The 14,438-nt window shown below is 60.6% G+C and overlaps 1 protein-coding gene across 1 annotated transcript in view; it reads left to right on the top strand.

The window, feature by feature from the left end:
- The window catches only part of SKI (SKI proto-oncogene), a 77,581-nt gene extending 66,145 nt beyond the window's left edge, over positions 1-11,436 (top strand). The window contains exons 2-7 of the mRNA XM_004425502.3: positions 3,499-3,621; positions 3,717-3,832; positions 4,608-4,870; positions 5,024-5,325; positions 6,850-7,080; positions 7,980-11,436. Of these exons, the coding sequence (XP_004425559.2) occupies positions 3,499-3,621; positions 3,717-3,832; positions 4,608-4,870; positions 5,024-5,325; positions 6,850-7,080; positions 7,980-8,168 (1,224 nt within the window). The 3' untranslated portion in view covers positions 8,169-11,436. The remainder of the gene's footprint in view (positions 1-3,498; positions 3,622-3,716; positions 3,833-4,607; positions 4,871-5,023; positions 5,326-6,849; positions 7,081-7,979) is intronic.
- The last annotated feature ends 3,002 nt before the right edge of the window (positions 11,437-14,438 follow it).

Genomic DNA, 14,438 nt, shown 5'->3' with positions numbered 1-14,438 from the left:
GGCTGACACCAGAGGCTACTGTGCCTTCTGGTGGCTGCCGTTCCCCTAGTCTGCCCTGCTCTCCTCTGTTTTGCTCTTGGGGGGGTGGCCACAGCCCCAGCAGCCATCCTGACCTCCACTCTACCTGTGTCTGATGGACCATATATTTTGGTGCCTCTGACCTGACTGACAGACCTGGTTTGGGCCAACAATGAAGGTCAGAGGAGTAGAGTTATCCTCAAATCATACCCCCAGATCCTTCCGAACATGCACAGGTCCCTGGGTAAAGCATGCAGAACCCCGCAGTGGGGCTCACTCTGGGTAGACGTGTGTGTCCTCTCCTTGGTGATGGACCCACACTGCTGCCAAGCAGCTCTGGGTGGGTGCCATCACTGTCCACAGCCCACTCTTCACGATGGGCACTCAGCTGCCCCCACTGCTCTGGGACTGATGTCTTTGTGCTGTCCCTGTGGACTTCTCTGTCAGAGGTGGCATACATCCTGCTCTGGGCTGTGTGCCTGTGGACACACTCATGCATGGTGGCACATGCTCTTGCCCCTTGTCCTTGGAGCGTGGGGCGGCGTCCACTGTCTGGAGCCCCTGAGGGGAAGTGGCCACGGGCAGTGCTGTAGCTAGCTGTTTTAGCCCCCCATCCTGTGTGGGGCCGACAGCGGGCTCCTCGCTGGAGGCTCAGGGCAGTAGACCTGTCCACTGCCCCGGGCCATGTGCATTGGCGTGTTCTGGGCCCAGAGCCCTGCTCCCTCCTCGAGGGCTGTAGGTCCCCATGGACTGGCTTTGAGGTGCAGAGAAGGGTCAGAAACCAGAGGCGACTAGTGGTCTTACCTCCTTGCTGATCCTTAGCGGAGTGGGGACTCGGTGGGCTGTCACTGGACACAGCTTGGTCCCTGACCATCTGCCAGTGCTGGGGCCCAGGTGGGCTCTGCTGGGCACGGTGGCATTCCAGGCCTGAAGAAGCATGTCCTTCCATGGGCTTCGAGGAACTGACACCTCTCGGGCGAGAGGGAGCAGACGCTCCCTCCAGGCCTGGTGGAGGTGCTGGCCTTCTTGTACAGGTCCCTTTGTGCTCCTTCCTCGCTGTCACGAGTACCCTTCCGAGAACGAGTTGTGCTTCATAGAAGTGCCATTGGGGTTTTTCTTTGTATGTGCATCTCGAGCCTCGCCAGCTGCCTGAAGATGCCTCCCCATCCTGAGGTTACAACAGGCTTCGGGGGCGGCTGGTGGTACAGGAGGCTCCAGCCCTTTTTCCAGAACCAACGGGACGGGTCTGAGTGCTCAGCACCCACTGGCAGGGTCCCTGAACTGGAAGGCACCCCCTCCTCGCAGGCATGCCACCCGGCCCCCAGCAGTGGGTGGGGCTCGGGGCTGATGGGCGCTGGGTGCCGTTCGCTGCCTGCCGTGCACGTGGGGCAGCCCACAGCCGGCAGCCCAGGTTGTCTGGCACCCCCAGAAGCCTCACTGAGGTTTCTCGGAATCGGCGGGAGCCGGCGCTGGGCTGTGGCTTTGCTCTTGGTGAGAACTCGGCTGTTTCCTCCCTGTTTCATATCCGCTCAGACAGGAAGTTCCTCCCTGGCCGGCGTAGCTGCCCCCGCCCCGTCTGCACTCACCAGTGTGGGAGGTGTCTGGACAGTGCAGGCAGAGGTCAGACTCCGCTGGCCGTCACCGGGACTTGTTTCCCCTGAAAAGCAACACTGAGTGGGTCTTTCTTTCGTGGCTGACTGTTTTCGCATCCGAGCAGACTGTCCGTGGCCGCCTGCGGGTTCCCCTCTGAGACACCCCCTGGGGGCTGCGCCTCACCGGGCTCTCAGCTGCGGGGCTCCAGGCTGTTGGGGCAGCTGCTTCTGTCCGAGGACAAAGGCCAGTGTGTCCCTGCGGCAGCCTCCTGCCCCACGTGTCAGAGGTCGTTGTCTTTCCTCCCTGGGGCCCGAGGGCTATGCGTTTCCTGGAGTGAAGTTGCCCCTGCCCCCTCGTCCCCAGAGGGCCTGCAGGACTCACATAGGGGGCAGTGCGCGCGCGCGCACACACACACGCACGCGCATGCTGGCTCACTCGCTCCGTGGGCCCGGGCGGGATCTTCCTCTGGGGCTCATGGTCAACGGGCTCTCTGTCTGGGGTCCCGCCTGTCCCAAGTCCCTGTGTCTCGTGAGTTTTGTAGTGACAACCCTGGTGAGCAGGACACCTTGACTGGCCACTTGCCTCTTGCTCCTCCACCCCCCACCCAGGGAAGTACGTGCCCCCACGGGGTCACTTCTGTGATACAGTGTTTTCTCAAAGTGTTTCTGGTGTGGGAGGAGGCCCCCACCCCCTGCATTAATACTCTCGGAGGCTTCCTGGCTGTAGGCGAGGACCCCCCATATCTGCTCCCTCCTCCTGACGTCAGGCCTGGGAGAGTGACCAGGCATTGTCCCTTTGGCCCATGCTGTGGACCCTGGCACAGCTGTCCTGGATGGCCCCTGAGGCCTCTTGGACATGGCTGAGCCCATTTTGGTTTCTGCTCAGGTCCTGGCCTGGAGGGAGGCACCGTCCATCTTCCAAAGACTGTTCTGTTTTCTTGGGAAGAGACCCTGTGTCCCTCAGGAATCTTGTGCCATCAGGTTGGGGGAGTTTGTTCTCATTCTCACGCTGGCTTGAGGCCACTCGGAACATAGCTTCCGTGTCACTTGTCGGTCTGGAGCTGCGGCATCTGGCAGACACAGCGCTGGGCTCCGGGGGAGCCTCCTCCAACAGTGAGCCTGAGGAAGACTGGAGGGTGGCTCTTCCTGGGAACTTCGGGTCGTTTGGTGTAGAGGGATGTCCTTTACGGTGTAGAGAATGTTCCCTTCCTGGGGGAGGGAGGATCTTCTCAGAGGGCTGCTCTGCCACCCCTAGCGGTGCAGCTGCCGCAGGCCCACAGGGAGCTCTGAAATGGGTTCTGTTTGGTGAAATCCAGAATTGTGGGGACGCTGTGTGACACTCCTGGAAAGCTCTGGGTGGCCCCGATGGAGCCACATACTTGGCCAGCGCTGACTGAGCCTGCTCGCTGGGGGTTGCCCCTTCCCAGACCTGCCACACCTGGTGGGCGGAAGCAGAGCTCCATTCTGAACCGACTTTCAAAGGATTTGAGGTTCCTGCTGACTGGTTCCCAGTTCCCAGTACATACGCAGGGCTGTGGCGAGGGGCCAGTCCCCTCGAGTCTCCACTGAGAACTCACTTGGGTCCTGGGGAAGTGGAGCTGCTCTGGGGGAGGCAAAGCGGGCCTCGGCGCTCTACCCAGAACCCTTTGCGGCTGTGGGGTGAGGTCATGGCGTACCGGCCCCACAAGTAGTGCACAGTGCCCGCTCTGTTCTCGTGGAAATGGTTTGTCCCGCCAGAGCAGCACCCGGCCGATCTTGCACGTGGGTCAGGGTGTGCACATCACTGGGCACACCTCATGCACGGTTGAGTCTGCTGGCTGGGGACCCTGCCCTGGGCTCGGGGCAGACACCGCCTGAGGTGCCACAGGAACTTCTGTGTCATTCACAGGTCTCCTCCGAGCCCCCCGCCTCCATAAGAAAAATAGATGATGCCCCCTCCCAGCACCCCACGTCTTCTGAGAAGGACAAACAGTCCGGCTGGCTGCGGACCTTGGCCAGCTCCTCCAACAAGGTTCTGTGCGGGGCGGTGGGCGTGGGTCCTGGGAGGGTGGGTGGGCCGATGTCACACTCACTCAGCCTCTGACGCAGGCGCCTCCTCCCCTACAGGGCCTCGGCTGCGTGCATCCTCGCCAGCGCCTCTCAGCCTTCCGACCCTGGTCCCCCGCGGTTTCTACGAGTGACAAAGAGCTCTCCCCGCACCTCCCGGCCCTGATTCGAGACAGGTGAGTGCCCGCCATGCTTGGCAGCCGGCGGTCACCGTAGGCCTGGTGGCAGCAGGGACACAAGTTGATTCTGCTGCCTCTGCGTCAGTAATTACTTGGTGAATGCGACGTTTCCTTTTTCGAGCTGACTGGAGTTGTTTTTCCGAACAAACGGAGTGGGTCCAATTTGGGAGTGTTTCGAGAGCGGTCGTCGCCGTACAGGTCTGAGGACTGGTGCCCGCCCCGCCTGTCGCTCACGCCAGACTCGGGGCTCTCCCTCAGGGGCCCGAGTGCAAAATAACCTGTGCTGGTCGCGGACGCGAGGAGGCCGCGTGTTCCTGGCCACGCACGGCCACGCTCTGTGGTGGCTCCGCGACTCTCGGGCCTGCGTGTCACCCTGTTACAGGCGCTTCCACGTCCCTGCTCCAGCCTGCGTCCACCTTGGGCCATGTGGCAATGGAACCAGCCAGTGAGGCGGGTCCATGTTTTCATTATCATGGAGCGCTGTGTGTGCACGGCGTGCAGGTGGTTTTGTGGGCTATATGCCCAGGCCCCCGACTTCCCTGTCAAAGCAGTCGCAAAAGTGTCGGTCTTTTTGATTGGCCTCAAGGTGAGCAGATCTAGAACTTACTGTGGTGGCTAGTGTCCATGTTCCAGCTTCCCCCAGGGCCCCTGGCTCAAGTGTCTCCTCCTCCACACCTTCCCAGGGAGCACAGTGAGCGTTTGTGTCCTGGCTGCTGTGAGGTGGGGGGCGAGGCGGACACCCGCAGCCCCAATGTCTGCCGTGTCCCCACAGCTTTTACTCCTACAAGAGCTTCGAGACGGGTGTGGCCCCCAACGTGGCCCTGGCACCGCCTGCCCAGCAGAAGGTCGTGAGCAGCCCACCATGTGCCACCATTGTCTCCCGGGCCCCTGAGCCTCTCTCCACCTGCATCCAGCCGAGGAAGCGGAAGCTGGCCGTGGACACCCCTGCAGCCCCAGAGACGCCGGTGCCCGTGGCCGCCCCTGAGGATGACAAGGACTCGGAGGCCGAGGTGGAAGTAGAAAGCAGGGAGGAATGTAAGTGTGCGTCGGCTTCCTCTGCTCTGGCCGCAGGTGGCGCCGCGGGTCCTCATGTCCGTCCCAGCCCAGCTCAGCCCTCCCTCTGGAGCAGAGCTGCGTGCGGAGGACGCTCTGGTAACTCGGCGTTTCTGTCTCTGTCTGTTTCTGTAGTCACCTCCTCCCTGTCCTCGCTCTCTTCTCCATCCTTTACCTCATCCAGCTCCGCCAAGGACCTGAGCTCCCCGGGCGTGCACGCCCCGCCCGCGGTCCCCGCCGGCCCCGATGCCACAGCCCCTGCTGACACCCCAAGCGGCGGGCTGGAGGCGGAGCTGGAGCACCTGCGGCAGGCCCTGGAGGGCGGCCTGGACACCAAGGAAGCCAAAGAGAAGTTCCTGCACGAGGTGGTGAAGATGCGCGTGAAGCAGGAGGAGAAGCTGAGCGCCGCGCTGCAGGCCAAGCGCAGCCTCCACCAGGTGAGGCCGCCACGCTCTTGCGCTCCTCGGGAGCCTCAGTGGAGCCCACGGCTCTGGGCTTTGCAGGAGGCCCCTGCGATGGGTCTGCCCATGGCTCCCCCCACGGGGCCTGCGGGACGTGCCCTGAGCCCGGCTTGGCCCCTGACGAAGCCAGCCTGACGCTCGGGGGCAGTGAAGGCCGGGCTGTTTTTATTGAGGAGCCCAACAGTTCTGCGCTCTGGGTGTGCCAGAGTGTGTCCTGCATGGCCTGTTGTCTGCAGAAAATGGCTTTGAGGGGTCATTTCCTAGACCTTTCTTTTCTAGAAGGTAGTGCTGCTGGTACCACCTCTCAGCCGCGAGTGTGCAAGTAGGATGTGGGGGCTCTAAGAGTCTCGCCTTGGGAAGGAGAGGATTCTGGGCATTTGCACACACTTACACACACTGCCTCTTCAAGGCCCCACCTTGCATTTCCTGCACACCAGAGTCTAGATAATTCTACAGCAGTGACTGCTTTCTTGTGAAGAGGGGTCTGGAGGCCTGAGGATGTCTAAGCCCCGCCTGAATCCCCCTCTTGCCCTGAGCTGGGCAGACAGTGGAGGCAGCCCAGGCCGGTCCTCAGCCGTAGCCAGTCTCCCCTGCACCACCTTTTCACACTGGTTGTTTTTTTTTTCTGACAAGTCGAGGAGGAGGCTGCGAGTTCTCAGCACCTAGGAGAGGGTGGGGCCTTCACACTAGAGCTTCAGGCCTCACTCAGGCCCACCCAGTGTCAGTAAATTCACACCCCGGCCGCTGTGTCTGGCAGGTCTGGGACAGCTTCTCACGTGGGCTCCTAGCACAACACAACCCTGGCGGTCCTGAGAGCCCCAGGATTTCAAGTGCCCTCCCCCAAGTGTATTTCAGGGCGCTCGGAACGCCCTGCCCCTGCTACTCTTCCCTGGTTCTGGTAGGAGGTGTGACTTCCCACATGTATATTCATAAGCATGTTTGCAGAGGGCTGAGTCACTGATAACAAGGGTGGCCATCTCCATCTGGCTGCGTGGGGTCCCAGGGCCCCCAGATGGCGCGATGCCTGAGGCTGAGAGGAAGTCTCATGGGCTTTGCACAGCGGGGCACAGAGGGGACTTAAGGGGGGAGGCGTGTGAGGCCTGCTGCACCTTTGGAGAGTGGCAGCCCCCCGTCAGACCCCAGGCCCAGAAACGGGTCTGGTGAGATCGAGGGAGCCCTTGGGGAGGGGTGGTGAAGCACGCTGGGACCTTGGTGGAGTGGCTCAGGGTGCTGGGGAAGGCAGGAGGTGTGTGAAGGTGGAGGGAGGCCTGGTGGGGGCGTCTTGCGGAGTCGGGGCTGACCAGGGCGCCGTGGAGCGTCCGGAGGGTGGGAGGTGGAGGCGGCAGGGTGACCACAGGGGGTGCGGGCTCGAGCAGCAGGTGCGCTGGGCCAGCTGCTGTTTGGTTGGCTATGGGGAGTGGCGAGCAGAGCCGGGGCAGGTGAGGTCCCCAGGCAGGGCAGTCACCTTGAGCCTAGTGTCTGGCTGCCCGCCCCTCCCAGGAGCTGGAGTTTCTGCGTGTGGCCAAGAAGGAGAAGCTTCGGGAAGCCACGGAGGCAAAGCGCAACCTGAGGAAGGAGATTGAGCGCCTGCGAGCGGAGAACGAGAAGAAGATGAAAGAGGCTAATGAGTCACGTCTCCGTCTGAAGCGGGAGCTGGAGCAGGCGCGGCAGGTCCGGGTGTGTGACAAAGGCTGCGAGGCTGGCCGCCTGCGCGCCAAGTACTCGGCCCAGGTACGTGGGGGGCATCCAGGTTGGGGCTCTGCCGCGCTGCCCGAGACCAGGGCCTGGTGCCTGGGTGGTGGGTGGGGAGACTGAGGCTCGCAGGGCCCAGCGCCATGCCATGCCTGCAGGCCGTGGAGCGCCACCTGCAGACGCAGCTGTGTGGCAGACAAGGGCGGGGCACCGGCGTGTCTCAGGTCCGGGCAGTAAGGGGCATACATTCCGTCGGCATTTCAGGGTCCCTTCTCACCTCACTAGGTCCGCCCCAAGCACGGAGGGCCAGCAAGCTCTCCTGGGCTTCAGGGTGTGTCCTCCATGGGGCAGTGTGTGGAGGCCCCAGGCTTTCTTCTCTGTCCAGTCAGGGCCAACAGGTGGGGACTCGCTGGAGGTTGCTTCTCTCTTGACCACGCCCCTCTTTGCTGGTTTTGCTGGAGAAACAACCTCTGAGCCAGCCCTGACCTCCCCTCCTGTTTTTTCGGGGCAGGGGACTACAGCTCCGCCTCATGCATTTTCAAAAGTCTCAGCCCGTCCTGATTGGCTGTCCTGCCCAGCCAGCGTCTGGGAGATGGGGTGTCACTGACGCCTTGGGGACCTGGCCTGGGCAGCAGGCTCCCAGTGGAAACTCGGGCCTCAAGAGGTGGGGAGGGGCCCAATGGCCACTGCTCTTTGAGTTTTGGTAGTTCCCATCTCTCAGGGACTACGAGTGCCGGGTTGGTGGCAGGAGCGGGTCTGGACTCCTGTCTGGGTGCCACCCAAGAGGCTCTCCCAGGCCCTGCTGGGCTCTGCCTCGTTCACAAGCGTGTGTTCTAGCGGGCAGTGGGAGGGGGTGAGCCTGTGACGGGGAAGGAGGGTCGGGCCAGGGCAGCGTTTGGGGGGGGGGGGGTGCCGCTAACACGTGGCATCCCTTTCAGATCGAAGACCTGCAGGTGAAGCTGCAGCATGCGGAGGCTGATCGCGAGCAGCTGCGGGCCGACCTGCTGCGGGAGCGGGAGGCGCGGGAGCACCTGGAGAAGGTGGTCAAGGAGCTGCAGGAGCAGCTGTGGCCGCGGCCCCGCTCCGAGGCCGCGGGCAGTGAGAGCATGGCCGAGCTGGAGCCCTAGCCCGACCCACTGTCTGCTGCCGAGGGGGCGCACGCTGCAGGGAGAGGGTGGGCGGGCACCAGCTGAGGGGCTCTGTGTGCCCGGGCGGGGCCTGCCCCTCTCCAGCCCACACAGCACAACGTCTTACTGTGCCTACAACCAAGCAAGTGTTTGGAACCACATGCTTTTGGAATCCACTGCAAAATTTTCTACTGGCCAAGTTTAAGTGAGCAAGCTGAGTCCCCAGCTGCAGCCAGAGACAAGGCCAGCTCGGTGGCTGCGGCTGGCCCTTGGCTTGCTGGAACATTCTAACATTTACACTTTTGTTATAAGCTATTTAAAACCAATAAGGAGACTTGATATTCAGAAAATCAACACGTTTTTTAATGACTAACTTTTAAAAGCCCCACCAACAGTGACGCCATCTGAGGACCTGCCAAGGGAGCCAGGGTGGCAGCCATCCTGCCCCTCGAAGCCATCACAGCTCATCTGCGCCCGCGGCTGCTTGAGGACAGGAAGGGTTTTTCTTCAGAGTCTATTTTTTCAGCGACGAGGACCCAGGTCTCCTGTGCTGCTGCCAGGAGGAGCAAGGAGAGTGCCGCCCGCGCACCATGAGCTGGAACACTGCCGCCTTACGCCTGCGCCTCCCGGCCTCGGTGCCATTGCAGGTGTGTCCGGAAACGCTGCGCCTGAGGGGCGTCCTCTGTCCATCTGGGAGATGACAGAAGGCGGGTCCACGCTGCTGGGCGCACAAGCTGCCTGCCCACGGCGGCCCCTTCTCAGTTCAACAAACGTCGCTCCTTTCATTCTGGGACTGAGGCTGCAGCATTGGAACAAAACACAGCATTATTTCACTTTTTCTTTTTGTTTGTTTGTTCATTTAAACGTATATTTAGAACTGCACTTTGTCAAAAATCTTCCCTTCTCTTTTTATTCCCGTTAACTGAGGTTTCTACTTTTCAAATATCGCAGACCGATTTCTAGAGCAGTTCACATCCTAAGTGCTCGAGTGTTCGGAAACCCCTCTGGTGCTTGGTTGAACAAGGGAATCACAAGAAAACGAAAATGCAAAAACTGAACTTCGGGGGGTAGTTCTGTGCCTTCCAGCATCTTGTACAGCAAATCCTGACTCATCTTTTTACCCCCAAAATATCTGTCTTCAGTAGCGATTGAATCTGCCACTATCAGAATAAGTTACGTGCATTTATTCCAAATAATCTCGTTTACTCTCAACTGTTTATGCAAAGTCTGTAAGGTTTCTTATGCCCAAGCTTGAAAAATGATTTCCCAGTAGACAAGAGGCGGCTACCCATCCTAAAATTATGGTATCTATTCATATAAGAAAGATCTCACCGGAATTCTTTGCTTGACTCGGTCCTAACACCACGGCAGCTGCGAGTGCAGACAGGAGGTGGAGATAGCTGGTGCAGGTACACACGGCCGCCGCAACGAGCAGAGACTTGGGTGGTGACAGCGTCTGCAGAGTTTTGCCCTTGGTTTACTGCAGGGGGGTGCCGGGTGCTGCTGGACCCCCTCCTAAAGTGCAATGCAGAAGGGACATCATGTATATGCAGCGTTTGTTTGGAATTTTATTTTTTTTTGCTTTTGTTTTTCTTTTGCAGTTATTAAATCTGTATGCATGGAATTTTAAACCTCTGCCATACGTATATCCCTCGATGGGCATTATTACCGTGTCATGTAAAGGGTCGGTGTGTTATGCAACACTCAGAATGCTGTGTTCAACCTTGTTTTTCCAGAGTTGTGTTTTTTCAGTCATTTCTTCAAGGGAAACTAAATGATTTAGTTGGAGCAAAGCTTTAAGTGTGTCAGTGTGCTTCTGTGTGGCTGTGCTCTGTTGCCAAGTCTGAAGATCATAGTGAGGTCAAGGGCCCCGGGCTGGCCCGTGGGACCTGTCGCCCGGGGCGCCCCAATGTGCTCCGTCTGCTTTTGAGTGTTTAACTTCAGAGGGAGATACACTTTTCTCACTTGTGTGCGGGGGCACTGCCACTCCTTGCCCTTGCATTGCCCTCTTCGGTCACCTGCACATCTTGGCCATCGGGTCCACGCCTCCATTAGCCGGCTTTGTCCTACAACATCAGGAAGAGCTGGATATGCAGTGGCAGCTCTTCCCTGAGAGATGGGCAGACTGGAGCCCTGGGGCCCTGTCCCACCCAGGCCTGCCCCTCCCAGCCCTCCTTGCCCCTTCCTGAGGGTCCCGCAGCCCCCGAGCTGGGGTGCAGGAACCAGACGCGGTGGGCTCCCCGTTCACCAGCAGCTCGAGCCTTCCTGGGCAGCTCCTGGGTGAGGCTAGGGGGCATGGGGTTGTCCTGGCAGCTTCCATCCTCCAGGGGCCAGGTCACAGGGGCAGCTGGCACTGCAGGGCCCACTCTGGACCACTGCGCCCGGGCCGTCCCCGGGCCGAGACCTGGCTCCTGTCAGCGCAGCTGCAGTTGCGTTTCTTCTCAGAAGAAGGGAGAAAAGGAATCTATCTCGTAGGCTGTTGACTCTCCCAGTGTGTAATATCCATTATCGAAATGATTGTGTATTCAGTTTAATTATTCATTATTTCTATGCTGAAGGAAGATTTTTAACGAAGGGAAAAAACAACAGCAATAACATTCATATCTATGGAGCAGCTAACTCATACACATAACTCTGCTTTTCGTACAGAACTCGCCGATGTAAAAACAGCGACCGTGTAAATACTTGGTTTCCTTTTACACTGTTGTATCATACGTGTATATGGTGGTTCCTTTTTCGGAAACTCTTTTCTTACCTGGTAGTTGTCTTGTTTTCTGGGTTGTTTTTAACAGAGGAAGACCACACTCATCTGCCAGAGGGGACGGAGAAACCCTTTGCCAGTTTTCCGAGCAACCAGCCCGTGGGCACTGCGCTCCCCAGGTTCCGTCCCCCCACCCCCCCCACCCCTCCGGCCGCGTCCACCAGGCCAGAGGGAGGCCTCTCATTCTTGCTGTAAGTCAGGAGTCACAAACGACATTTTTTTTCAATTAAGGAAAAAAAACACAGCTCTACCTTTACGTCCGCCAGGAGCGTCTGCATCACCGTCCCTGTTTTCTCCTTTGCTGCTGCTAATGACGATATGACGACTTACTCTACTATTCGAAAACTATTTTTATGTAATTAATGTATGCTTTCTTGTTTATAAATGCCTGATTTAAAAAGAGAAAAAGAAAAGGCTTGGCATATTTATCTATTTCGCTGTGTACGCATTAGTCCTTCGGCACCCCTCCCCTAACATGACATTGTACAATAAAGGACTTTGAGAGTACGCTTGGGACAGCCATGCTTGGGCCGCCCCCAAAGCCCCTCCTCTCCGGGACTCTTTGCCCCGGCCCCAGGCTGCCATCCGGCCTGAGCCCAGGAAGGGGAAGGGGTCATCTGCTCATCAGATCATGGGGGCCTTTTGTCTCCATTGACCCCAAGTGGATACAGGGCACAGTGGGCATCACCCTGGCTGGGTGCCCTCTGTCCCCCTAGGTCACGCTGAGCTGTGGCCTCTCTTTGTACTGTGGATGTCAGCTGGAGGCCCTGCTTGGCCAGACCAGGGGCAGGAGCCAGGCTGGGTGGACCCTTCCTGGCACAGCCTCCATGTGTCCTGTGAGGCCTGGCCCACTGGAGGGGACCATGTCCTGGTCCCCGCAGAGCCACCCTATGTCTCTAATGGGGAAGGGACATGTGGTTTCAGAACCACAGACTTCAACGCACTGCCCTGAGGGAGAAGCAGAGGGGCCAGGGGCTTCCCCAACCTTGTAGACCCCACTGGGCTGGGCCCAGTGCCCTGCACTGCCACATCTCTGGGCTCCCTTTGGCCACCCACGTCTGGCCTCCCAGCCCGGCCCTGGCCTCTCAGAGGTCATCAGGAAAAGTGGGCGAGTAGGAGCTCAGGTGTACCCCAGCCTGGGAGGACTCGCAGGTCCCTATGTCCTCCCCCTAACCTCAAGAAGCCCCCGCAAACCTGGGCCCAGAAGTGCTCTGAAGCCCCCTGCCCCCTCACCCCTACCAACCCCTAGGAGCCCCCGGGGAGGGGGTCCAGCGTGGGCTGTAGTGCAGACGGCCTCATCCAGGTGAAAAGCCCACTCCACCTGAGAGCTGGGCTTCCACCCAGGCAGGCTGGGAGCATGGGGCCAGTGGGGCCCAAGAGAAAGCCCTGATGCCCACCCCAGCCTCTGCCTGTCACTCACAGGCCTCTCAGGCCCAGAACCCGGCCTCCCTACAAGCTGCCCCTTGTGAGGTGCCACCTAGGGTCTGAGAGACCAGGTTGGGGGGCAGGGTAGGGGAGAGAAAACAGTGTGACCACGAGGCTGGGCCCTAAGCTGCAGCACCCACCTCGACTCCCTCTTGTGCATCGGGCCCTGGAACGCAGGCTGGGGTCCTGGGACCCCGATGTGTGGATGACAAACCCACTTCAAGGGGGCACAGCTGAGACCCTGCCCTCAAGAGTAGAGGCCCCCCCTGTCACGGCTGCCCACCTCAGCACAGTCGTCAACTGGGCCTGGCTCCCTGCCCCTCTCAGGGGTGGCTTCCCACTAAGCTGTGGGACCCTCGGCCAGAATCCGAAGGCCCCCTGTCTGGGCAGGGCCGGACACCTTGGCGCCGCCCATGCAGGGTGAGCACGGCTTCCCCAGGGGAGAGGAGGTCAAGGTGCAAGAAACGTCCCAGGTATTCTTACAGTCCCCTGCCTCCAAGCCAGGGGAGGGCAAAGGTCAGGAGAGGTCAGAAATAGACCACCACCCTCCACTTCTGGATCCCCAGGCTCAGGACCGCCCATACCAGCGCCACGCCACCAGGACCTCAACAGGGCCCTACGGGGCTGTCCTGCAGCCTGGCCCTGCCTGCCCAGAGCCCTGGGTCGGAGCGAGGCTCCCTGTGCGGGAAGCTCTCCCCTGCTGGTGCCGATGACCAAGTCCCCAAGGCCTGGGGATGAGGTGAGCCCAGGGCGGAGGGGGTGCTCCTGGGAACGTCCTCGGGTCCCTAGTTTCTGTCCCTGCCCCTGATGCCCCGCCCCCAGCTTTCACTTCTGCCTCAGTTACCACCAGCCGGGCCCCACCCTGGCCCCCTCCGCTCTCAGCTGTGCCTGCCTGTCTCCCTCTTGGGGTCTCCACTCCTCCTCCAGTCTGTCGGCCCCAGAGCCACAGTCTGGCCCCCCAGCCCCCACCCACTGCCCTGTGGTCAAGGGCTGACCGCAGACCAAGAACCCCAGCCCTTATCTGGGGAGGCGGATGCCAGGCGTGCCCTCTGTGGAAAGAGGAAGCTGCCTACCCATTTACAGTAACAGCTGGTCCTCCCCCTTCTCGGAGCCTGGCAGGGGGCTGCAGTGTCAGCCTCCACCCCACCCACACGCCCTGTGCAGACCCAGCTGTAGCCAGCAGCCCCCTCCCTGGCCCACTCAGCCCAGCCCCGGCCTGCCCTTGCTCGCCCCGAGACCCTTTCTCCTTCACCTCTGCCTGTCTTGTCGCAGGGTCGCCCCTTCTTGCTGGCCAAGAACAGACAGGCCAGAGAGCTCCCCAGGCAGGTCAGGGTATTCCCGAGGCCCCCCACCCCACACTCTGCTCGCTGAGCTTGGGGCAGCTGGGCTGGCCAGGGGTCTGGGCCCTGCTCTGGGGGCCCTGGGTGACCACCTGCAGGGAGGTGGGGATCCCATAGGGAAAAGAGGGAGCTGGCTACTTCTCAGGCCTGTCCCCGAGGACAGTCTATGCTCTCAGGAAAGGGTGGGGCTGTGACCTGGCGGTGCCGGCCCCAGCAGGATATGAAAGCAGGGGCTTGGAGGGGATCCTGGACCCTCCCCACAGAAACCCACCGTGCTCTGGGGGTAGCAGCCCCGCACCCTCCTGCCTGCCTGCCAACTGCCAGGCGACCTGGGGAGGGGTGGGGACAGAACTTTTGGGGCCTGGATGTCTGCCTGCCCCCCACATATTGATGACGTGCACCCTGCAGGCCTCATGCACGTGGCCATCTGTGCCCAGGCCTGGGCCAGGGGCTGGGGGCCATGAGGGCTGAGGCTCCCAGCCCTCGAGCAGGTGGCTCCACTGCAGGGGGGGAGGACAGGCAGGTGGAGAGCCGGCCTGGCTTGTCTTTGGAGCGTCCTGTGCCGGGCAGGTGTCTGGCCGGGCTGGGGTCGGGCCTTCCTGCTCCACGCCCGGCCTGGCAGCCTTTACCGGCAGGCAGTTTGGCCCAAGCTCTCGCCCAGATCACTCTTGCTGCCACAGAGGCCTGTTTTGGAGACCTCCGGGGACAGCGCACCTTGTGAAGGAGGGAGCTTGAGGTCGGGGC

Source organism: Ceratotherium simum, chromosome 22, assembly GCF_057802395.1.
Source record: "Ceratotherium simum simum isolate JZ-2026a chromosome 22, ASM5780239v1, whole genome shotgun sequence".
Taxonomy (NCBI): Eukaryota; Metazoa; Chordata; class Mammalia; order Perissodactyla; family Rhinocerotidae; genus Ceratotherium; species Ceratotherium simum.
The sequence above is the reverse complement of the archived record's forward strand: the minus strand, read 5'-3'. Positions and strand labels throughout refer to the sequence as shown.